Source organism: Podarcis gaigeae (genome assembly GCF_964106915.1).
Source record: "Podarcis gaigeae genome assembly, chromosome: 5".
Lineage (NCBI taxonomy): Eukaryota > Metazoa > Chordata > Lepidosauria > Squamata > Lacertidae > Podarcis > Podarcis gaigeae.
Window position 1 is genome coordinate 1,999,220 of NC_139681.1, and position 25,868 is coordinate 2,025,087.

Sequence of the window (25,868 nt, forward strand, 5' to 3'; positions counted from 1 at the left end):
TGGAGGAAACCCACTCGCTATTTGCTTATTTCCATACAACTGTCAGGCTGCTGTCAGGAATGTTCTTACCGTCTGCTTTTTATTCAGTATTTACAGAGAGAGGCTATAGAACCCAGCCTCTTGGATAATGGCGTTGACCCGAGTGAATTTCCAGCCCGCCCACCCCGTCTCTCCCACTTCCTCATTCGTCATCCTCATCACCTCCGCTATGGCTACTGGCAAGCGACCTCTGTCTTTGAGCCCTTTGCTCTCCTACTTTCAAGGCTTGCCAGGTTCTGGGAGATGGTGGGTCTGGAATGCTTTCTAAAGACACTGTCCATCAGCTGTTGCCCCCCTGGTGCTTCCTCTCCCTCCTCCTCTCCCATTATTTCCCAACTTTCCCCCTCATCTGCCTCTGAGCTATGACCTCCCTCAAACCCCTGTTATAAATATAAACTGTCTTCTCCTCTAGAAAGGTCAGGCTGGGGAGGCGGTCTCCACCATTCCTCCTCTGCCCAGTCCCTGACAGCCACCACCTGTGCTGCTTGAAGGCTTCGGCAGCATCCCAGAGCTGCCTTCCCAAAGCTGGTTAAGTGCGGCACTGTGCTTTGTTAACGAGGCGCGAGGGCTCTGGCAGGGTTCTAGAGGTTCCTTCCCAAAGCTGGGCAGGTGCTTACTGGGCTTTGAAAGGTGGCAAGAGGGCTCTGGGACACTGCCAGAGCCCTTGTGCTGCCTTTCTGAAGCCGGGTAAGCAGCCATCTGCCATGGGGGGGGGGGTGCAGTTCCGGGGGTTCTTGGTTTTACCTATTTTTACGTATATGGACTCCCGGAACCAAACCCTTGTGTAAGAGCTCATAGCATTTTTTGCAAGTTTATGGCAAGCATAATTTTTAAAAAATTCAAGTGTTCAGATTCTTTAAGTAACAGGAGTATTTTATTCTTTGGTGCATAAGGCTGGATCATCAGGAAGAGGATTGGGAGTGAGGGAACACTCTGTGAATTACTACAATTTATAGTGCCTTGGCATTGACAGATGATCCATACAGCCAAAGGTGAACCTGGCTGACCCCAGCAGAGTAGTTTCCATGTCAATGAACTTTTGCTTTCTCAATTTGCAGCATATAAAAACCACCTTGTATGCATGTGTATTTTAATTGTATCTAGGAGAGGCAGTTGTAAACAGTCACTTTCCCCCCTAGTTTCCTGTTTCTAGCCATTTTGGAAATCTTCAAAAGAAATATTCATCAAGGAGCTGAAATTGCAAATGGCATAGTATTACTCAAATGCTGTGTGAATTAATTCTTTATGTCTGATAATAACTGAGTTGGGCTCCTAATTTCAGTTTCCACATGTTTTCAAAATAACACTTAGCAATGGATGTAAGCCAAAAATCCTAGTTCATTAGTGAGCTGAGCCAAAATCATAGTTCAATACTCCTCCAGTGTCTCAGCTCGCAAGTGCCAAAACTCTTGTGCAGAGCAACAGAAATAAACTGAGTGTGATAGAGAAGCCAAGAGCAAGCAGTGTGTATGAATATGTGCTGGCTACTGCTGACAACTTCATTTTACATTGGCTCTCCCTTTCATTGTACCAGATGCTGCGTAAAGCTTTCTGGACTTTCCTCATGCCATGCTAGTGTGGTAGTGCTGTTGGGTGTGAAATAGTCTCTACCATAATAGAGGCTTGCAAAGTCAGGAATGGTATTGATCAAATAGATACAGAGACATTATTTCTCTGCCTCTCATAAAACTGAAACTCTGGCCATTCTCACCCACTGAAGTAGGTTCAGAAAAAAAGGAAATCCTAATTAACATAAACTTCAACTAAGCTTATAGACTTCATTGCCACAAGTTCTGACAATGGCCACTGACTCAGGCAATTTTTGGAAAAAAGATTTAACCTCTTCACTTCCTTTCTTATTTTAATGTACACTGAGCTGTTCATGCATTATATACTGAGAATAACTGTCAGTCTGGTAAAAGCTTAAATGTACTGTCCATGTTTATGCTATTTCCATAATTCTGTGGTGGAAAACCTGTTTTTTGGGTTTGGGGGGGTTGCAAAAAAAAAGTGATTCTGTGGAAAATGCAGCACAGTTCTCTCTAATCTATGTTCACTGCATTTTAATTGTGCCTTGCTTTTGAGGGGCAATTGTGTTTTAGTACTCCGGTGAGAAAAATAACCAAGAATACACTTCCTTCCTCCTGGCTGACACTAGGAATGTACTGCTGCTGGTTACCAAACTAATAGAATCCTCTATTTTCATAGGAGGAGATGCTTTCAAGCTGTTTTCCAGAGGTGCCACTTAGCATTGTCTCTTCTCTCCCCTCAAAAAAATGAGTTTCAGACCATATGATTATTCCTCGGCAGTTTCAATATTTCTAGTTGCTGTGAGGTATACAAACTACAGCAAATCCTCTTACAGTGTGTTGCTTTTTTGCAGTTTAGCCTGGAACATATCCAGGAGCAGTCCTTTGATCCTGGCTGTGAATCTATACTTCCCCTGTACCAAAACCTGAAATAATGCCCCTGAGTTTGCATTGACAAAGCCAGAATATATTAGCTGAATCTTCAAGCCGGCCGTTGGAGTCTTGTCTTACGTTTTCAATGTACACTGGTACCTCTAGTTGCCTTCACCTCTGGTTACATATCCTTCGGGATACATACACGGCAAACCTGGAAGTATTTTCCCGGGTTTTGCTGCATGCACATGTATAGAAGATGAGAACCCAAAGATTTGCAATGGTTTTTGTATTTCCTGTACTAACCCCAGTAGAATAAGAATTTGGCTGTATATTCAACATGCTGAGGCTAGAACACCATTGCAGATAAGTCCATGAAAGTTAGTAGTCTACACACTACTGTGCTAGGATTTTTATTATTATTATTTTTTTATAACACAGGGCTTGCCAGCCTTTTTTGGCCTGCTTTGCAAACTAGAAAAAACTTGTTGTGGACACCTATTGGCTATGATAGAATTTGTATTTCAATGGGGGGGGGGAAACACTGTGGATGCCAAGAGAGGCCTCTGCAGGTACAGGTGCATGTGAGAATAAAACAGAGACAAAATAACAGCTCCTGCTCTTGCTTGAAGATAGCTGATGGTACTGTCTCCAGTGGGTAGGTGAAGCGGAGTTGCAGAGCACAGGCGACAGAACACAAAATCACGTGCCCCACTCTTGGCTGCTTAATTGTGGCTAATGCCAATCAGGAAAGTCTGATGCTACTGTGCCTACAAATTCTTCATTTGCTTTTGTCTGTGTGGACTTGAAATTCAAAATCTTTTTCTGCTACCTGAACTATATTTGTGGGTAAATGCATTTTTTATGGTTCAGATATATGAGTGAATGTTTTGATCATTATGATACCAGAGTGCTCTTCTCATCTTAGCTTCTGAATGCTTAACACTATTCCAGACTTGTAAAGAAAACGCCCTTAACGCCCTTAATGTTGTTTGGGGTGGATTTTCTATTTTAGGTTACATTCCAACACACCTTTGGAGTACTAAAGTGTCTCCAGATTGAACCATGGATGTGATGTTAGAAGAAGTCTGTTTTTCTGGATCAATATTTGTTTGAGAGACATTTTAAAAACCCCAATACATTAATAGTGGATAAGAGAAAAAGGCATTCCAGTGGTAAAAATCAATAATTTATTTGAATCCCCCCCCCCAGCTTCTTTCTGGGTTTTTTTGCCCATTAATCCTACATTTTTTATGGATGCGGGGAAATACCCCAACATGCTACATTTACTGGGTGCATATGTTAACCCATGTAACATTCAGCTGATTTTCCTGGGATTTTCTTTGTCCCAGATGCTTTATGTGTACAGAAGATAACTCAGAATGGTGAGCAGTTGAAATTTGAAGAAACCATTTACATCTATGCATTTAACTATGTTCTAGAAGGATGGTAATGTAAACTTCGGTGTAAACTCTGAAAAGGAAGGGGCAACAGGCTGTAATTTTTACTCCTTCTCCCCAAAAAGTATGGCTAAGTGGTTCTGAATTGTGTTCCTTTAGGTTCTGAACTGAATTTTTCAGACAGGTGCTGCTTTTGTTCATGTGTTGTAGCTGCAAGAGATGATAATATTTTACTTTTTGAAAATAAAAATGTTTAGTTGTACAGGGTGGTCTTTGGCAAGTGACAAATTACCCAATCCATCTAAACCACAGAGCCTAGGGCTTGCCGATCAGAAGGTCGGCAGTTCAAATTCCTGCAACAGAGTGAGCTCCCGTTCGGTCCCTGCTGCTGCCAACCTAGCAGTTCGAAAGCACGTCAAAGTGCAAGTAGATAAATAGGTACCGCTTCGGTGGGAAGGTAAATGGCGTTTCTGTGCGCTGCTCTGGTTTGCCAGAAGCGGCTTAGTCAGGCTGGCCACATGACCCGGAAGCTGTAAGCCAGCTCCCTTGGCTAGTAAAGCGAGATGAGCGCCACAACCCCAGAGTTGTCCGCGACTGGACCTAATGGTCAGGGGTCCCTTTACCTTTACTTGCTTGTGAAATGTGTAAAATTGACACATTGAGCGTTTTAGATTAAGGGCATGGTACAAATGTAAGAACTTCTAAAAAATTATTTGGATATCTTTGTTCTAAGATTTTTAAATATATGTGTGTGTGTGTATATATATATATATATATATATATCTGTACAGGTGCCATGGAGCTGCTTCTGTTAGCCCGGAGAACTGATTTGAGACGGATATCATTGGACACTCCAGATTTCACTGATATTGTTTTGCAACTGGAAGATATTCGACATGCCATTGCTATTGACTATGATCCTGTAGAAGGGTACATCTACTGGACAGATGATGAGGTGAGGGCCATCCGGCGCTCTTTCATTGATGGGTCGGCTAGTGAGTTTATTGTCCAAGCACAAATTGCACACCCTGATGGCATTGCTGTGGACTGGATTGCCCGTAACCTTTATTGGACTGATACTGGCACAGACCGCATTGAAGTAACAAGGCTTAATGGAACCATGAGGAAGATCTTGATCTCAGAAGACTTGGAAGAACCTAGAGCTATAGTTTTGGATCCCATGGTTGGGTAAGATGCACTAATTTACTATAACAAACCAATTCATTTCATGGGTTTCCAGCTTGCCATGATTCAGAAACAGATATCTCAGTTCTGCATTACTTAGATTAAGGCCACATCCATTCTGAAAGGATTTCCACTGTGTTTACAAATAGCCTGTCAGTCCCCTGACACAATACATTGTTATGCATCTCAGTCACTTAGCTGAGATGCAAGCAGAGGACTATTCTACAGTGGAAACAGCGTTGACCCTTCTTACACACCTCAGCTACTTCCGTGGGAGAACTGGTAAATAGTGATGAGTAGCTGACATGACTGAACTAAGCAAGAGGCCGGCCTGGAGATTTGGACAATCAAAGACAATCTAGAGAGAGGCAGCTTTGATTTTTCATGTGAACCCCCTGCCTATGTTTCCTAGTCGGCTTCCTAAATAGTTATAGCAGTCAATCAATCTACAAATGATTGGCTGAGTCTGTAAAGAGACAGTACCAGAAAAGTCCAAGCAGAGAATTGATCTGGTTACACAATCGCCAAGTCATTTGTACGCTGTTTCTGTGGGTCAAGGTGTTTTTCTGGAATATGGGATGCTTTAATATGCAGGCAATCCTTGTTAAGCCTACCCCACCCCTTTTCACGATGTCTTTGGGGCATGTGATCGCGCCTCATTTGGACGCACCTAAATCGGGAGTTGCCTATTTTCTATTGTAATAAATCTCTGGAATGGTTTAACAAAATTTTAACATTGATGCATTTTTTTCTTTTTAAATTATTTTGATCAATTTTTAATCTTCATTTTATTTGTATGTTGCCTTTCCATAGTTAAAATCATGCTCAAGGAGGCTTACAACATGAAAAGATTTTAAATTGCCTGGAACCTTTTCAATAGATGACATGTTGACCATGTTTTAGGACAATATGGTGTAATTCCTTAATTACTTTTCAATTAGTGTTTGAATAGCTACTCACTTGATCTCCCATATACTTTATATGCAGTTTTATTCTTTCTGTCTTTAAAAATGTAAACATAAGCAGATGTAAGTCTCAGCCTGTAAGCATTAAATATTGTTCTGTTTAAAACACTTTACATTTGGGAGACGCTTCCCCCCCCCATCTCTTGTGTGTTTAAAAAGTGAAAGAACTGCATCTAGTTCTTGATATCTCTTTCAGTGTGTTCATAGTGATGACCACACAATGCTCAATGCATATACACTTCTAGGTTATACATTTATGAGAAATTTACATCAGATTGCAAAGCAGTTTATTTTATTTTCTTTTTATAATATTTTTTATTGAGTTTGTGAAATACAGAAAAAAGAATAAAGAACATATTATAAGAGTAAAGTAGAAAGGTTACAAATTTTCTTGTTCTTTTTTCCAAGTCTACTGGACTTCCCCACATCCTCCCAACCCTGCATTCTCTGTGATACATAACATCAGCAATTTGTTAACTTGTTTCAATACTTGTTGTATCTTTCATTTTATCATGTTACCCAATTTCAAATGTGTTATAACCCAAATCATGTACATTTTCATTTAAACACAATAAAGTTGTTTCATTATTCTATCTCTAACTTCTTATGCCTTAATTTCCATTTCTTTAGTTTAACATTACTGAAGCTAGCAGTTTAAATTAACTAATCTGTTTCAGTGAATCGCTTTAGCGAAAGAAAGCAAAGGCCACAGCCCAAATTCTTATCAACCCTGCTAAAATGCAAACAAAAGACTATTTGTGTGTGTGTTGATAGCATTTTATTGCAACATTTCTGTTTCTCCTTACAGCTATATGTACTGGACTGACTGGGGAGAGAATCCAAAGATTGAGAGAGCTGCATTAGATGGATCAGACAGAATTGTGTTGGTCAATACTTCTCTCGGCTGGCCAAATGGCTTGGCTCTGGATTATGTTGAAAACAAGATATACTGGGGAGATGCCAAAACAGACAAAATTGAGGTCTGTTATTTCTGTTTTATATCAATCGAAAATCCCAGATTTCCTGCTAGCTTCCTGAGACAGCCTATGATGAATTTGTGTTGAAAACTCATTAAGCAGTACAACTAGAAATAGCTAGTTCAGGATCATAATTAATTATTGGTGAATTTTAATATCAGCATTCTCTGTTGCCTTTCTCTGAGCCCTTTAAGGATTATCTAAATTATATTTTATTTTCTGTTGAATAAAAGGTCAGTGCTGGTGAGTCAGAACAAATATATAAAACACAGAGTGTATTCACAAGGAAAGTGCTAGATATTACTGTCATTTCACAGAAATACGTAGCTTTTACCTGCTGTAGCTGTTGTGCATTTTTTTCACTAGCTTGGCTCCCAGTTCTGAACTTCATTGCTTCATACAAACAGCTCTTAAAGCTGTAGACTAAAATGAGTATAAAACCCCACATTGACTGAAATTCTGAAAGTAGAGAAGCACCCCTGGGATGAACACAGAAATTTCCCGAGTTCTTCTGAAGGTTCAGAAAGGTTATCGTCATCTTGGAAGCTTTTCCTCCACAGAAACAGATGGCTCCATTCGTTCCCAAAGAAGAATTTGGCAGTCTTGTAATATCTTCTTCTTTTGAGGCATGCTTTTATAAACCCCAAAGTTCTTTTTTAAGCTTGGCTCAGGAGAACTTTGCTAGCAATTCCTATTGTTTAGTTATTGTAGGTTTGCTTCTTACAAATTCTACTTTTGCATATGAAGCAATCTGCTTGCTCTTCCTGTGTTCCTGGCTGAATGTTAGACCCCCTTAATATATGTGCATATCTACGGCTATGTCCACAGCTACTTCCATGCCATTGAAAAAGCACACAGGTTTTTCCACTCCTGTGGTTACTTCTGACAATGACCTGGTCTGCATGTCATGAAACCATAGTTAGACTGAACTATGATTTAAGTGCTGATGCATGCTACTGAAATCACAAGTGCTTTGCTCCACTCCTGCTGCTCTTGGGAAACAAACCATACTGGGGGGCTTGGTGTTGCATCTGCACCAGGGTCAAGTTCAGACAAAAAGCTGAATGGTGGTTTAGCTTGTAGCATCAACAGGTGTTTCTACACATTTATTTCATGGGGCACTGGGAACAGTGGATTGGGTATATCCTCTCACATGACCTCAGGCAGGAGCAAAGACGTTTTCAATTTTGATCTCATTTTATTGTTGCTTTATCTAGTCTTCCTTAGTTTTAACTCCTGTCTTTGAGTCTTACGCAAATATCTATACAGTGGTACCTTGGTTTACAACCTTAATCTGTTCCTGAAGTCCAGTCTTAACCAAAGTGGACTTAAACCAAGGCGTGCTTTCCTATAGAAAGTAATGGAAAATGGATTAATCTGTTCCAGACTATGAAAAGCAACCCCTAAAACAGCAATTAGACATGAATTTTACTATCTAACGAGGCCATTGATCCATAAAATGAAAGCAATAGACCAGGCTGCAATCTAATCTACTAGCCAGTATAAAAACCCTTACTGCATCCTGCCCACACCATCCTGTGCCCTGTGAGGGAATGCCACGGCAGTCACTTCTGGGGCCGAGCCGCTTGGCGTTGCTCTGGGGCCTGGAGTGGCGGCTGCACAGGAGACTCCTGGTACCAGGGAAGGGGATGGTTGCTGCAGCAGCACAGCCTTAGATGTTGTAGTGACAGCGGCGGCAGAGGGACCCAGTGCCGGAGAAGAGGAGGGAGAGAAAGAGAGACACGCACAAGAGATGCCAGCTGCCGTGCCCCAAAGTGCACTTTGGAGAGACCCCTGTTGGGACTTGGAGAGGAACGCGAGGGGGGTGTCACTTGTCCTTAGGATCCTGTGGCGGATAGAGCCGGGAGTGTGCAGGGAGGGGAGTCCGTGGCAGCGAGCCCAATCCGGGTTGAGTTTCCTTTTGCTTTGTGCACCTCCCTCCCCAAGGAGTGGAGATTATTGGTCCGCCTTCGGCCTCCTTCTCTCCCGAGGTGCGCTGCCTTTAGGGACCTCCTTGTGAGTCAGTCTGGCGGCTCCACCGTGCGCGCTGTTGCCGATGTGGACCGGCAGCAACTCACCAGGAGTTTGGGCAAGGGATGGGCTCCTTCTTTTCCCACCAGCCCTGTTGGTCTAGCCTCTTCAGAGCCCGAGTTTTCTTGAAGATAATGATCACCCTAGTGGCGCACCTGCGTCTACAAGGTGTTCATATTTATCCATTCCTAGACCACCTGCTCCTCCGGGCAACAGGCTCGGAGGCTTCAACAGGCTCATCTCCATTTGCACATCACCCTCAAGGCATTAGAGTCTCCCGGCTTCTTGATCAACTACAAAAAAAGATGCTTGGTTCCATCACAAAGGATTATTCACCTAGGAGCCCTGCTAGATATACAGTTCAGGTCTCGTGGCTCTTCACCAGAGCAGATCAGCAAAATCTCCGCAGCAGCAGCTTTGATCTTAAAGACAAAAAAGATGAAGGTCAAACAACTGTCAACAATTCTAGGTCTCTGCATGTAAGCCTCTCAGATTATGCCTTGGGCGAAACACCATGCAAGAACCTTGCAGTGGTTTTTACTTCTACATTAATGGGCGATCATTCACAATGGCCCCAGGTCTTTGCTCTTTATCTCCTCAACTCATTCTATGGTGGGTGCAAACCTCCAATCCTTGGCAAGGCACTCCATTCAGAAATCCGTGCAACACTCAGATAACCACGGACACCAGATTACAAGGATGGAACATTGTTGATCTTTCTACACTCAAGGCCTGTGGAGGCCACTCACTCCATCAATTGGCTAGAGTTGAGAGCAGCCAGACTGGCAATTGTTTCCTTCTCTCATCTTCAACTCCATCACGTCCTCCTTCAAACAGACAACTCAACAACAAAAGGCCACATATCTCGTTAAGGAGACACCCATTTGGAATCTCTCCAGAAAGAATCGGCTCTTCTCCTCAATTGGGCCTGAGCGTCGCCTCCTCAGCCTCACGGCAGAACATATCACCAGTGACAGCAAGCAGTTTGGTTGAGCAGATCCCAGGTCAATCAAGGGGAATGGAAACTCAGCGAACAGGTGTTCCTTCAGATTCAACACTACAAGTTGATCTCTTTGCTCACAAGCTAAACCGTCAGCTACACCATTACTTCAGCAGGTTCCAAGACAACCAATCAGATGCCTGGGATGCCCTAATGACAACATGGCTGAAGGAACTCTTGTATGCCTTCCCTCCTCAAGCCATCATTCTGAGAGTCCTCTGGAAGATCAGGTTGGAAAAACCTGTTTTGGTTTTACAACCGGACCTCTGGAACAGATTATGGTTCTAAACCAAGGTAAAGCTAAAGAGACCCCTGATCATTAGGTCCAGTCGTGACCGACTCTGGGGTTGCGGCACTCATCTCGCTTTACTGGCCGAGGGAGCTTCCGGGTCAGGTGGCCAGCATGACTAAGCTGCTTCTGGCGAATCAGAGCAGCGCACGGAAACGCCATTTACCTTCCTGTCGGAGTGGTACCTATTTATCTACTTGCACTTTGACGTGCTTTCGAACTGCTAGGTTGGCACGAGTAAACCAAGGTACCAATGTATTGATTCTGAAAATGTATAATGAACCTGGAGGCAGTTAAGTTTTATATGATTTTGCATGTAATATATAAAATCTTGGAGTGCTATAGACTAGAACAATAGGAAGTTATTTCATAATACATAAAGTCACCTTTTTCTTTGCACATGCAGTATTAGTCATATAATAAGCTTGCCATATCACTAGAAAAACTGGGGATGTCTCTTGCAAATCCAGATTTTGCGTGTGTTTTTTAACTGCTGCATATGTGGTTTTTTTATTATTTTCTTTCAGCTTACTGATTCATGCTGCACTGTTGCATAGCCCCCAGATAGTAAAGCACCAGCGGGGCCAGGGTGTGCTAATGGAGACTGGTGGGGGGAGGTTCAGCAGGGAGCTTTTGTTTCCATTTTATCTGGCAGCCTGCAGCAGGCAGAGGAAGGCTGTGGCTCAACTGCTTCCGCATTTATCTCGATCAGGTTTCACTGAATTTCTAATTTCTATTGAATTGGATGGCTGCTATTGTGCTTACCAGTGGGGAAGATTTCTCATTGACTTGCTACAGGTTTAAAGCATATTTTCCCCTTCTGTGCCATGAGGTTAAAAATGTATGATATGCTCTGTTGAATTGACTTCATATTTATTCATTCCCAGCTCTAAGTTGAATATGAGTCGGGGTGAGGTTTTTCCCCTTTGCTTGTGCTGGTCACGTATGCTACCCATCTTCAAAGTATCTAGCATGGGTGTAGCATTTATATGTGTGTTGTGCATTTTTGCATATTAAGAGCAGGCTATATACCCTTGCAACTTACTTCCCAGCTTTTTGCATATGCATATGCTTTTTCTTTTTCTATTTATTATCTAACCATTCTCTGTTTTCTATTAATTACTTTGTTCTTCTCTCATCCAATCAAGATAGAAAACCATACACTATAACACCCTAACACTAACACACCAACCCCCATTGTCTTTAATTTTTAGTACTTTTAGCAAGGGTTTTTTCACTCAGATGTCTGAATCTTGCTCTGCCATTATTTTCCTCAGCTTGATGACTATACACAAAGAAAGTGTTCCCCCTCAACATATGCATTCAATCCCTCAGAAGCCAGATCACTACCCTACTGCCAAAACCTTTCCTTTTAAATTCCCTCCCTGAAAGAGGGTCTTCCACACATTGTACTCAGAGAAATAAAGGTTTGCTTAAAGCTTATGTCTACTGGCAAGTGCACCCTTATTCATTGTCAGAAATTTAAACGTTGCAAGTGCTGATCCATTTCTTGTATGCCAGATTTAGGAAGCCATCAGCTGCCAATTACCACCTATAGCTTATCAGTCCACTTCAACGAATTGTACTCCTATAATTGTTCTGGGTTTAGTTGAGATTTCACACAACAGTAATTTGTAGAGCAAGATAATGTTTGCATCAACTTTCTGTTTTTATTAATAAAGATATTGCTTCTACTAACAGAAGCACATTGGCTCATAACATGCACAAACATATAGCCTAAAGTAAAAAATAGTGATTCTTAGACTTTACAAAGTCTAGATATTCACATTTCAGTAGTTCAAAACAGGAAGCGTTTTTCCATGTCTAGGTCTTGCCCGCTGTTGTAAGTTGTTGGCCAGCGTAGGTTCAGGATAGTGAGCATTAGGAGCTGGTATATTCATACTCCAGAGCACATTTCTATAGTTTATGAAATAGTAAAATAAATAGTTTCTGATAATCTAAGCATATGAAGACTCCTTTAAAACAGTACAATTCCTTTTTGAAGAAGGATGTTTTGGGTTGCACCTGCTGATTCTGCATTTGCTTTGGGCCCGAGATGGGATTATGTGAACCTACAAACATCAAGGGTAGGGCCAGCAATGAATTATTATTTTTTTAAAAAAACAATAACTAGGAGGGGCAAGATAGATATCATTAATGTTCCATTTACTATTTTCCAAGCGTAATTGAAATTTCTCTTCGTAATGCAAGGCATTTTATGTTTCCCCAGCTCCGTAAATCCTAGACTGTGTAGTGAGGAACAGTAGTGTGCAATGATAAGGATCAGGTGTGCCTTGAAAACTGAAGTCATTATGTTTTTGCATCTAACATCATGTGTTCCTCAGAACACACTCTTAATATTCATCATTAGTTCCCACATTCTCTGCCGAAATATGGACAGTGACTTAATTCCAAAGGACTTGGACACACCAGAATTCCCAGTGCTGCCTAAATCGTAGCTGACTACTGTGAGGGAAAATCCGAAGCATCGCCATTGCACCTTGCTGCTTTGGCTTACTGGGTTCAGGGGAGGGTGAGAGGCAATATTAACTGGGCTGCCTCACTGCTGTAAGAAGAAAGTCTTCACTCGCTCTGAGCCAATCAAGAAATCAAAGATACAAAATTTTAAGAGTAGAGTGAAGTGTGCCTCTGCCTCCTATTTTAATCCACCCATCCCCATATCAAGTATTTGGGGAAATTGTCCTGGTTTTTAGACTCCCCCCCCCATCTCAGAGACTTGAATTATGATGCACCAAGATTGATCCCACGTCGTACCTACTGTTCTCTGTTCCATCCCCCTCTCTCCACAACTCTTTCCAAAAAAAGAGATGGAAATGGATAGGCCAGAGCAGTTGACTCATTGCCAAACTGAGAGCAGACTGTTACACAGTTTGGTTTAGTAGGGGGCCAGAGCTTCTGCAAGTATTAAGGGAAAAATGCAGACGAAACAGATACTCCAAACCTGCTGACTATTTTAATTCTAGAGCTGGTCAGACTATTTCGAAATGAGCAAATGAGTTTGTATATAGTGTGCATATTAGGTTGTGATTAGGTAGGCATTTCTCCAAATTATTTAAAGTCGTCCGTCCCCCCCCCCCCCGCAGTGGTTATAATCCTAAATCCATTTGCTGTGGTTTGCATGGGTTTACTGAAATCAGTGGTCTCTCTGACTAGTAATAATCACTCACACCTTGAGATTTTGTTGGATATTTAAAAGTTTTACAGTTGAAGGTGGGGAACAAACCAAGAATGAATTTTATAGATTCAAATATTAAAATTGTCAATATTGAAGTTCAATTGAGACAATACATATGAACCCCCTCCATCCTCCTGCACAGCACCTCTCTATGCTAAGCAGAGGAAGCAGGCACATGAGGCTGCAGCGCACACATGTTCCTCCAAATCATGGTATATTTAGGCTTTGCTTCAGTTGGAGACAAAGGAGTTAAGCCAAAGGATTCACATAAGGGGTCCGAGGAAGGAGATCCAAGCACAGGGAAACAACATGGAAAAATAGTAAAGTTATTTAAGGCAGTATTTAGACTTTGGGTGGCTGATAATAATCAGAATTGCAGAAAAAATGGTTGTGGACAAGACACAACAGATGGGGCATATCATGAAGGGCTGAGGGGGTACTTATACTTGCTTGGCAAAGAACAGGAGGCAAATAAAAAAAAAATGAGTATAACTGAATTGTATGGATAATGGGAGAAGAGAATGATTAAGTTCCAATGAGAAATATTACATGGAAAATGACTTGTATGCTGTTAGCACATGTATTTCAGAGCAGTTTTGCACTTACTTTATGTTACAAACCTGAACTGGAACTTTCAGTTCCTTCTCCTGCTTCTGCTGCAGATGGATAGGACCTGAAACAAGAAAGGAGATTCCAACCAAACATCAGGAAGAACTTTCTGACAGTAAGAGCTGTTTGCCAGTGGCACAGACTCCCTCAGGAGGTTGTGGACTCTCCTTCCTTGGAGATTCTTGCATTGCAGGGGGTTGGGACTAGATGATTCTCAGGGTCCCTTCCAACTCTACAGTTCTCTATTCTAGTTGTAATGGCTAAAACAGGCCTTTCCCCCCCTTGCGGGGAGCTTAGTTACTCTAGGAAGAAATGTAGTGTGGGGAAGTCACATCTGTTTTCTGTCTTAGTCTGTATTGTTGCTGTGGTTTGAAGGGTTTTAGGAGTGGCCTCAAAATGTGAAATCCAACCACATAGTGGTTAAAATGAGCAGAAACCACTGGAGACACCAGCTGGATGTAGAAGGGTTTCTTGCAGATTGAGAGTTTTTGATTTTTATTGAAAAAGTAACTCTACCTAGCACATTTCAAACAAAGTTACTGAACATTCATAGCTGAGCCTGTAATACTAATTTACTGAAGTGTATTTATTGTCTTATTTTCTTTTCTTCCCAAATATACTGTGAATGGACAGACATTTTGTCACCCTGGACCCACCTCTTTTAAAAAATATTATGGAATAGCACTTCCAATTCAGGTTAACAGCAGATTGCTGCAACCTAGTAACCCAATGAATTGCAAGGTTCTCAGTGGCCCCTAGTAAACCTTAAATTACCTGTTGGGGGATATCTATCTGTCTTGTCTGTCTGTCTGTCTACCTTCCTATCTATCTATTTCGTATACACATACTCTTCTTTTCGGCTGAAAAGGGGAGGGATTCAAAGTGTCATACAACAAAAGGGAAAAGGTACAATAAAAGGAAACAGAAGACCAAGCAGCTTAGTAGACAGCTATTGAAGCTAACTGAGGTGCCAGCCAGTCAAAAGAAGTGTGTGAAAAAGCCACTTCTCCCCTGGTAGTGTTTGCTTCTCGTTCATGGTTAAAAGAGGTGCTTTTCAGGTGAGAACCAGCCCTTTGTATGGCACAGTGGGTGGTGTTGGCGGGCCTCAATGCAGCTTGAAGAATGAGCCTGCCTGGGTGGTAACATTCTTCCAGATTTTTTCCCTGTGCACATCTTCTTGTCCCACCAGGAATCCATGCTTGGAAATCACATTTAAATAGGGCAAGCACACATGTAAATAGAAGCAAGTACTAAAAAGGATGAAAAGCATAATAGACTTCCCTTATAGGCTCTGAGAACCACTCATACTTACGACTTACTTCACCAAACCTTTATTAGGCATTACAAGTATAAAGGTAAAGGGACCCCTGACCATTAGGTCCATTCGCAGACGACTCTGGGTTTGTGGTGCTCATCTCACTTTACTGGCCGAGGGAGCCTTCATACAGTTTCCGGAACATGTGCCCAGCATGACTAAGCCGCTTCTGGCGAACCAGAGCAGCGCATGGAAACGCCATTTACCTTCCCGCTGGAGCGGTACCTATTTATCTACTTGCACTTTGACGTGCTTTCAAACTGCTAGGTTGGCAGGAGCTGGGACTGAGCAACGGAAGCTCACCCCGTCGCAGGGATTCGAACTGCCGACCACCTGATCGGCAAGCCCTAGGCTCTGTGGTTTAACTGACAGCGCCACCCGCGTCCATTATAAAACACTCATACAATTTGGGGCTATGCATGACTTGGGGCTAGATGGCACAATTTCACTTCCATAGAGATAATTTTGGGAAAGATATTAATTGGCTAGATCTGATTCTAGCCAATTAAAATCTAATTCTAATTCAAGCAACTTTAAACTTTATTATGAATCAGCAGCTTTCTGCTGGTTGAAAGATTGGCTGCTTCTTGAGAACACTGACATTTTGGACTTGGAAGGTTTTAATAACGCTTTTGGATGGCATGCATATTTGTGGTATGACAAGGTTAAAGCGCATAAATCTTTCAAACACCATATTGTCAGGAAAGCATTATTTAATGTCTGGATAAGGTATAAAGATTTACTGGAAAGTAAGACCCCAAGGGTGGGACGCAGGTGGCACTGTGGGTTAAAGCCTCAGCGCCTAGGACTTGCCGATCGAAAGGTCGGCGGTTCGAATCCCTGCGGCGGGGTGCGCTCCTGCTGCTCGGTCCCAGCGCCTGCCAACCTAGCAGTTCGAAAGCACCTCCGGGTGCAAGTAGATAAATAGGGACCGCTTACCAGCCGGAAGGTAAACGGCGTTTCCGTGTGCGGCTCTGGCTCGCCAGAGCAGCGATGTCACGCTGGCCACGTGACCCGGAAGTGTCTCCGGACAGCGCTGGCCCCTGGCCTCTTAAGTGAGATGGGCGCACAACCCCAGAGTCTGTCAAGACTGGCCCGTACGGGCAGGGGTACCTTTACCTTTAAGACCCCAAGGTGGTTGTCACCGATGGAGGCAAAGGCTCTGAAAAGACTCAATATGGAGGCCAAATGGCCGAAATATTGGGAGATATTAGAACAAGAAGGAGATAAATTGAAATTGCAGAGTTTTGAGAAATTAAAAGATAAAGTGCGAGATTGGCTTCATTACTATCAAATAAGAGAGGCCTATAATATGGACAAAAAATTGGGCTTCCAGGTGGAAAAATCGAAATTGGAAACAGAATTGTTAGAACCTAAAACTAAAATTGTCTCAAGAATGTATAACTTGCTGTTGAAATGGAATACTCAGGATGAAACAGTTAAATCAGATATGATTAAATGGGCACAGGACATTGATCATAACATTATGTTTGCTGACTGGGAAAAGTTGTGGACCACCGATATGAAGTTTACGGCATGCAATGCCTTAAGAGAGAATATTATGAAAATGATTTATAGGTGGTACATGACCCCAGTCAAGCTTGCAAAAATTTATCACCTGCCTGATAACAAATGCTGGAAATGTAAAGAAACTGAGCGCACATTCTTTCACCTTTGGTGGACGTGCCCGAAGATTAAGGCTTTCTGGGAGATGATATATAATGAGCTGAAAAGGGTATTTAAATATACCTTCCCTAAGAAACCAGAGGCCTTTCTCTTGGGCATAGTCGGCCAATTGGTGTTAAAGAAAGATAGAACGTTTTTTATGTATGCAACAACAGCAGCAAGAATACTCATCGCAAAGTACTGGAAGACACAAGATTTGCCCACCTTGGAAGAATGGCAGATGCAAGTAATAAACTACATGGAATTAGCAGAAATGACTGGCAGAATCCGAGACCTGGGAGAAGAAGTGATGGAAGAGGACTGGAAGAAATTTAAAAACTATCTGCAGAAATACTGCAAGGTGTATGAATGCTAAAATGATGTTGGTTATGAAAACAATATGGCATTAGTGACACAGTGTTAAAAAAGTATGCAAAAACGTAATTTGAAAAAGGGTGAAAGAACAAGGTTATATTATGTTAAAAGTAAACAATATGTTAAAGGTGTTTAATTATAAGAAGGAAAGATCGGAGACATAATAGAAGTGATTATAACAATTTGAAATGAGTTTTTGAAGGAGGATAAGGATTTGCTGTATCTGATTAGATAAAGAGGAACACAAAAAAGGGAGGTGTGAGGAAGTCAGGAAAGAAAGTTTTGTAAACACAAATTTAAAAACTGGAGTTTTTGTTTTTCAAAAGTTTTCTTTTTTTCTCTTTTTCTTTTTCTTTTTCTTTGATGTATACTGGCAATGGATTTTGGTGTTTTGCATTGAAGTGATGTTTTATTCTTTTATTGGAAAAATAAGTATTTTTTTTAAAAAAAGAAGAAGTGTGGGATCTACATGGGATTCTGTTGGTAACATAAGAGGAGATGCTCTAGTGTTGTGCACCTGATATTTGGAACGGAGGGGGAAATCTTTCACAGGATGTTCACAAGAATTGTCTCATACCACTAGGTTTTGTTTGCAAATCACCATCAATATATATAGCATTTTACAGAGGAGCAAAAACACAAAGGGCTTTCAGTCTTAAGCAAGGAACAGACAAGGAAGGTGATCTACTTTCCTTTCATGTACAGATGTACACACATCCTGTTTTCAAGTTAATCATGACTTATGCTTAGATTTCTTGAGGGTATGGATATATGGTGGTGCAGTTCAGCACTCTGGTGATTTTCAGTGAATTCTGAAACATGCCATGGATTTGCAACTTCTGCAAAGGGCAACCTGTCCAAACGCAAAAAAAGTGTGTTAGACAGTGCGGGGGGTGGGGAGTGGGCATTGCTGCCTTTCCATTGCTAGAGGCATGAATACGTCACCCGTATGACATAATTTTGTTAGTGTTTTCTGTAAAGGTGGTGTGTGTGTGTTTAACGTTTATGAGGAATTAAAGCCAAAAGAAGGAAGGGCAGAGCATCATCTGTATATTCAGTGGATACTTCTTCTGTAGATGGATGCTGTTACAGAAGCCCGTCTCTCTGCCAAGCAGTGGCAAGAGCACATGGGGCCACAGGCTCACACACAAGGTGTGTGTCCCTTTGGAGAATGGAAGACCCAGGGGAGACTGTCATACACCTTCAGTCTGCATGGAGGGGGTCCAGATCTTACGGCATAGTCATTCCAAGAGGCAGCAGCATAAGCTGCCTGCAGCCAGCGCACTCCAAGGATAGATCTCCCCCTTTTTTCCTCCTTCCCAGAAGCCCCCTTGCCCTCCACCAGAGCAGTTACCCTGGCAACTTCCAAATCCCCAGGCTCTGGTCCCACCTGGGGCAAGTCTTGTCTTGTTAACGACCCTCAGTGGCTCTCTCTTGTTCCCGTAAGGCCCCTAGCTTGGCCAGGCTACCCAAGAATCCCTTTGCAGCTTGTATTTCTCCCTTCATACCACAAATACAGAAAATCCTAGCATTTATTAATTTTACCCACATCTATAACAATACTTTGGACTTACATTTAATTTATAATGTTGAGTTGCACAGTTTGAGATTTATTGATCTAAATGGTCTGATAATCATTGCTTTCTAGGTACTATCACTTATATTTGTATGTTTGTTTGTACCTGTGAAGGTCATGAACACAGATGGAACTAGCAGGAGAGTCCTTGTGGAGGATAAGCTTCCTCATATATTTGGTTTCACTTTGTTGGGGGACTATATTTATTGGACAGACTGGCAAAGGCGAAGCATTGAGCGAGTTCATAAGCAGACAGCGGAAAGGGAGATCATCATAGACCAGCTTCCTGACCTCATGGGTCTGAAGGCTGCAAATGTCCACCAGATACTTGGTGAGTATCCTAGAAATCTGAACTGCACACTATTAGGTTAAAGAGGGTGTTTAGTAATCAGTTGAAAAGGGAGGTGTTTCAATTGAGGAACCTTTCTGTGTGTTTAACCACAGAATGAGAAAGTGGGGACTTCATATTTTTTTAAAAGCAACAAACTCAGTCAAAAAAAGTCCACGTTAACTTTGGTGAAAAGTTCTTTGTACCACCTCAGTATCGAAGATAAGGGACTAGATTGAATAGCAGCTCCAAATGGCAAACTTGATATTTAATTCACCTGGGGATACCCACCCTTTTCTCCATTCTCCAGAAAGAGAGTGCATGTTATGTTGTACGACAGCTTTCAGTTTACACTGGGTTAATGCCCCAGGGATAGTGTGCAAAGCAAAAAAAACAACAACTTATAGTCATAGCACACTGGGTTCAATTATCAGGTGGGATTGCCAAAGTCTCTTTTCCTGGACGCCCACCCCCGTTCCGCTAAATGCATGCAAGTTGCGAGTTACCTGTACAGTTAAGATTGTTTTTAAACAGCTTCCATAATTTATGCATGAAAGAGAAGGTTCCATAATTAATGCCAAAGAGAAGGTATCCACTGCTCTAAGCAGCTGATAAATGAAACTAAAAATGCAACCCTCAGATTGATTGATTGATCGATTGATTATTTATGTATGCAGTTTTTATAGGATTTCCCCTTAAAAATATATGCTCAAATGGGACACAAGGCAGCACTAGCACAGGATGACAGTAGTTTGAGCCATCTGCCCCTAGTGAGAATGAGGAGGACCAAATGTTGTTTATTGTCAGTGGCCTGTAAAAAAATGGATTCAGAAAGTATCTGCCCACCCACCCACCCCCGTCATCATTTGGCAAGGATAATTACTCCCAAATTATCCTCAATTAGCCACACGGAAGGGCTCTGCAGGTCTGGGAACAGCTGTACGCCATGGCAGCCAGACAGGAAGCGAGTCTGAATTGGTTCAGTCCACTTACGTGTGTGCGCAGATAACGTGAGTTAACTCTGTATTGCTGCACTTTTGGGGAACTTTGTGAGCGCCAATAGTCCTTCAGAATTGTGTTTATATTAGTCTCACATCAGAGAAGAATCCTAAATGGTTTCCCCCTTCTCTCTTCTTAGGTACAAATCCCTGTGCAGAGTCCAATGGGGGTTGCAGCCACCTTTGCCTGTTCAGGCCTCAAGGTTTGCGCTGTGCCTGCCCCATAGGCCTGGAGCTGATCAGTGACATGAAGACCTGCATAGTCCCAGAAGCTTTCCTGCTGTTTTCTCGCAGAGCAGATATCAGGCGGATCTCTCTTGAGACGAACAACAACAATGTTGCCATCCCACTCACAGGAGTTAAAGAAGCTTCTGCTCTGGATTTTGATGTAACTGACAATCGCATATATTGGACAGACATTTCATTAAAGGTAATGCAGTCATGCAGTCAACACCCATTGACTTCAGGAAAAATTGAGCAAAGCCGCAACATTTTACTAGGTACTTGGAAGAGAGTTTTATCCCGTTGAAAGTTTTGAGAACCAGCCCAAATGTCTGCTGCTTAAGGGGAGTAAAAACACTGAGGATATTGGATGCACCCACTCTTCTGTCCCTTTGGAGTAGGGCAGCCCCATGCAGGACCAGCCAAATACATTTTGGCACCTGAGGCAGACCACGAAACAGTGTCCCCCTCCCCACCAGGGAAGAAGGGGGGAGTGAAACCTGCATTAGGAACAAAGGGGACTAAAGCTCAGGGTCAGGATCAGCAGCCCCATGGATCCTGCCACCTGAGATGGTTGCCTCACTTCTTGGGTGGAGCACAGATACTTCCTCTGTTTGTCGATACAGTGACATTGCAAGCAAGGGAGTATAGATGTACCAGGGTTCCTTGATACAGTCCATACTACAGCTGGTAGCTGTGGGGAATCCTAGAAATCTTTTCTGGCAAAACAAAGAAGCTGCTTGTGAAAACTTAACCCAGTGGCACCTGAGAGAACCTGTGCACTAAATGCTGTGTGAATCAGATGGGAGGGGGAAGACTTGACTAAGAAGAGCAACATTGCACAGGACCACACTGGAGCTCTAAATAAATGTACTAAAGGAGTGTGCTGTTTACTAGCTTTCATGCGTACGCTCTGTCTCTTGCCTTCCCTCTCTCTCCTGCAGACCATCAGCAGAGCATTCATGAATGGTAGTGCCCTGGAGCATGTAGTGGAGTTTGGCTTGGATTACCCGGAAGGCATGGCTGTGGATTGGCTTGGAAAGAACCTGTATTGGGCTGATACTGGAACAAATCGTATTGAAGTGTCCAAGTTAGATGGGCAGCATCGCCAGGTTCTAGTCTGGAAGGATTTGGATAGTCCTCGGGCATTAGCCCTGGATCCTGCTGAAGGGTGAGGTGCTTGCTTAATTTTCTGTGTTAAGCTATTAAACCAGATGCTGACTCAATTTCAGCAAGGTTTGAGAAATGCTGACTGTCCTATGAGAATGATCATTTAGCCAGTGATTTCAAACCTTGCTACCTTTCTGTTCTTCAGATGCGTGCTGATGAATCTCTCTATGTCAGTCACAAACCCCTTACATGTTGCAGTGTTCTTGGTTATTTCCTACAGTACATTCTCATTCCACATGTGGTGCAAGCCAAGCCTGCTGGGTCTCATCCTAGCCCTGGATGAATGGAGAGTATATCCTGGTACATTGATCATGGCAGGAAAATATTAATTGTGGTAGACAAAAAGGAAATCTTCTTTACTTGTTGAATAACCCCTGGTAAACCCTAATTCATCAAAAACAAGGTTTGCCCATGCCAATGATTTTCAAACATGCAATGCCAAGTGTAATGGTTGTTGGGGTTACTTGTGCGTAACCTTACTTCAGTTCAGTTAGCTTGCTTGCCCCAACCATGCCCAGGGTCGGAGCTCGCCCTCCGTGACCTGTTAGTCACTTGCAGAATCCGAGAGTGGGCATCTCTTGAACCTCTTCCAGCATAAAAGCTGTTTGACCCCGAGTCTCCTCCTATGTTCTCTGCGCGGAACGTGTCTGCGCAAGTAAGGGGAAGGCAGGGGCGTCCCAGCGCTCTCTCCACTATCGTCGGGGGAAGGGTCTTGGAGCCCTGTCACCAATTCCTCCATCTCCCTCTCTTCTCTATGGGTGTTACGTTGAAATCCTTCCCCCCTGCTCGTCCCCTCTCCGGCATCGCTGGGTGGCCCTGCCTCCGTCTCTCGTTCTGATGGCAGTTCCCTGACATCCACCTCCTCCCCAGGACCCCCTTCACCCCCGGCCTGACCCTGTGACGGGACCTTGTCCCCTTCAGCGGACGATGCCGGGAACCCCCGAAAGGAGCTGCTGTCGTCCGTGGACTCAAACACCGCTTCCCACCTGCTCCAATTTCTCACGGTCGGGACTTCCCCATCTGACTCCTCTCCTGACGATTCTCCTCCTTCCTCCTGGGAAGCCGGAAAACCCACGAAATCCTCCTCGTCGTCGGTGGTGGCAAATTGCTCCTCCCAGAATCTCCCGAGGGGTTTGGGCTTCCTCGGATACCTGTTGTGGAACTCTTCCACCAGATATCCATCTACTTACTTTATCAAACCTTTATTAGGCATTATGGAAATAAAACCTTAAAAGAGAAAATAACATATAAAAGCCTTGAAATATATATAAAAAGGCAGCAGTTTGCTAAATGCATATATATATATACATATAGAGTCAGTGGTTTTCCTTGTTATCCTGCTCCTTGGAGGACTGCTACCAAAAACTCGGCTACCCCCGCCGTTACCCTTTGGTCAACGTCGGATAGGTAGAAACCCACACATTCACCTTGCTGCGGTTCCAGACCACCCAAAAGAGGGGACAGCACGCGTTGACGGAGCGTACTGTACAATGGGCAATGAAGGAGAATATGCTCTACAGTGTCCGGGACATTCATAGAGCATCTGCAGAGTCTCTTGTTTCTAGGAATGTTTTGATATCTTCCCCTGACAAATGCTGAGGGAAAAACATTCAAACGGGCCAGCATAAAAGCCCTACGTTGGGCTGGGATTATTAGTTTAGTGACGTAATTGGCTCTGCTATCTAAGATATTTAATTCATAGAATATGGGGGAGCAAATTTTGTTTACAGCTGCCATAATATTTTGTCTCTCGACATCCTTTAGTCTAGTTAGGATATTATGGGAGATATATTGCTCACTAGAATTGTACAGGGGCTCCAGCTCGATGCCTAAAGATTCAATCTTTTTTTCGAGGTGCTGATACCATCTTGATTTATAGGAGTCTTTGAGCAAATCAGCGAGCAGACTTGATGGAGGGCAGCGAAAGTGGCAGCGTAACGAATACTTTATTGAGGTGGACCATGCCCAATATTCCATTGTGTGTATGCCTATTTCTGCACACATTGTTTCATATTTGATCATAGCTGGGAGTCCAAGAATACGTCTCAGAAAGCTAGAGTGAATCTTTTTTAAATCATTGTTATATGCTTGGACCCATAGCGGGATTCCATAGAATATCTGGGATTGCACTTTTGTTTGGAATATCTGATTTGCCACAGGAATAAATTGATTACCTTTCTGATAATGAAAACGGGCAACTGCTGATGAGATGCACTTTGCCTGTTTTATGGCATTTGTGCGATGGGTTGCCCACCCTAAATTGCTCTGGAATAAGATTCCCAGATACGTATAGATTTTCACTTGTTGGATTTCTTGCCCTCTTATTTTCCATTTCTCTAATTTCCAACCATTCGAGAAGCAGATATCCATCATCTATTTCCCCTGCTGGCACCCACGTGTTTTCTGACTCGGGTTCCCCCTCCCAAGCCACTAGGTACTCCACCTGCCACCCTCGCCAGCGCGAATCCAGGATCTCCATTACCTCGTGGTGGCGTTCCCTCTCTTCCATTAGTGGGTGGGTGAGCCCTTCCCCTCCTGCCTCCCGGACCCTCCGCTCCCCTCTGTACGGTGAGAGCAGTGACCTATGAAATACCGGGTGGATCTTCATGCTGTCTGGCAACTTGAGCCGGAACGCCACCGGGTTAACTTGGTGGGTCACCTCAAATGGTCCCAGCCGTCTTAGCCTCAGTTTCTTACACCCGCCCTTGAAAGGTAAGCCTTGTGTGGATAACCACACCCGGTCACCCACCCTAATGGTTTCCCCTTCCCGGCGGCGTTTGTCTGCTTGTCCTTTGTACACTTCCTTGGCCCTATCCAGGTTCATCTTAAGCTGCTGGTGCAGAGCTTCCATTTCTTCCACAAACTGCTCTGCGGCGGGCACGCTCCACCCTTCCTCCCCTCTCCCAGGAAAAGCCCTGGGGTGCAACCCATAAAAAGCCATGAACGGGCTCATCCCTGTGGACACATGTTCAGCGTTGTTATACGCAAACTCCGCTAGTGCTAGCTTCTCTACCCAATCGTTCTGTCTCTCGTTGAGGTAGCAGCGTAGATATTGCTGTAAAATGCTATTTGCCCTCTCTGCTTGCCCGTTGGTCTCCGGGTGTCTCGCCGTCGAGAATCCCACTTCCACCTGCAATAAGCTCATGAGTTTCCTCCAGAACCTCGAGGTAAATTGTTTCCCCCGGTCGGAGATAACCCTCGTCGGAGCCCCATGCAACCTGAAAATGTGATCCACAAACAACCAGGCAGTTTCCTCTGCCGTTACTGCATGTGAGCACGCTATAAAATGGCACATTTTAGTTAGCAGATCTACTACTACCATGACTGCTGTCTTCCCTCTAGATTTGGGTAAATCGGTCATGAAATCGATCGACACCTCCCCCCATGGTCTTCCCGGTGTGGGTAAGGGCTCCAGTAACCCCGCCGGGGCCGCCCTCTCTCCCTTGGCCCGTTGGCAGCGGTCACACCCCCGTACATACTCTCGTACATCTTCCCTCACCCTTGGCCACCAGAATTGCCTCGTAACCAGTAACATGGTTTTGTGTTGCCCAAAGTGCCCTGCTGTTGGGTTGTCATGAAGCTGTCTGAGAACCCTTTCTCGCAGGGCTTCCCCGGGCACATACATTGCTCCCCTGTAATACAGCAGTCCTTCCCTCTCCTCAAAGCCTCCCTGATGCCCCCCCATTCCCCTGAGTTCCCTGATTCTGGTTTGGGCGAATTCGTCCTGGCGAATCAGCTTGGTTAGTTCTCGTTTCCCAACCAACGCTCCCCCGCAAACCCATCGTACCTCAGGAAACCCATGTCGAGCTTCCGGCTGTCCTTCTCCTTCCGTATACTCGGGCTTCCGTGAAAGAGTGTCTGCCCTCACATTCTCTTCCCCCGGCACGTACTTGATCTCAAAGTTGAACTTGGAGAACTCCTGTGCCCATCGAATCTGTCTCTGGTTGAGCACTCAATATTGTTCTCCAATATTCCAGGTTCTTATGATCCGTGCAAACCTGAATCTTGTGCTGTGCCCCTATTAGGAGATCTCTCCACTGCCGAAACGCTGCATAAATAGCTAACAGTTCGCAATCATACACTGTGTAGTTATGCTCCGATTTGTTCAGTTTCCGTGAGAAGAAGG

The 25,868-nt window shown here is 43.5% G+C and overlaps 1 protein-coding gene across 2 annotated transcripts in view; it reads left to right on the forward strand.

Annotated features, from left to right (window-relative positions):
• Positions 1-25,868, forward strand: part of LRP6 (LDL receptor related protein 6) — a 100,411-nt gene that overhangs the window by 43,759 nt on the left and 30,784 nt on the right. For both annotated transcript variants that reach the window (XM_083738713.1, XM_083738714.1), the window contains exons 6-10: positions 4,633-5,029; positions 6,800-6,971; positions 19,139-19,355; positions 20,491-20,780; positions 21,517-21,743. In XM_083738713.1, the coding sequence (XP_083594839.1) occupies positions 4,633-5,029; positions 6,800-6,971; positions 19,139-19,355; positions 20,491-20,780; positions 21,517-21,743 (1,303 nt within the window). The remainder of the gene's footprint in view (positions 1-4,632; positions 5,030-6,799; positions 6,972-19,138; positions 19,356-20,490; positions 20,781-21,516; positions 21,744-25,868) is intronic.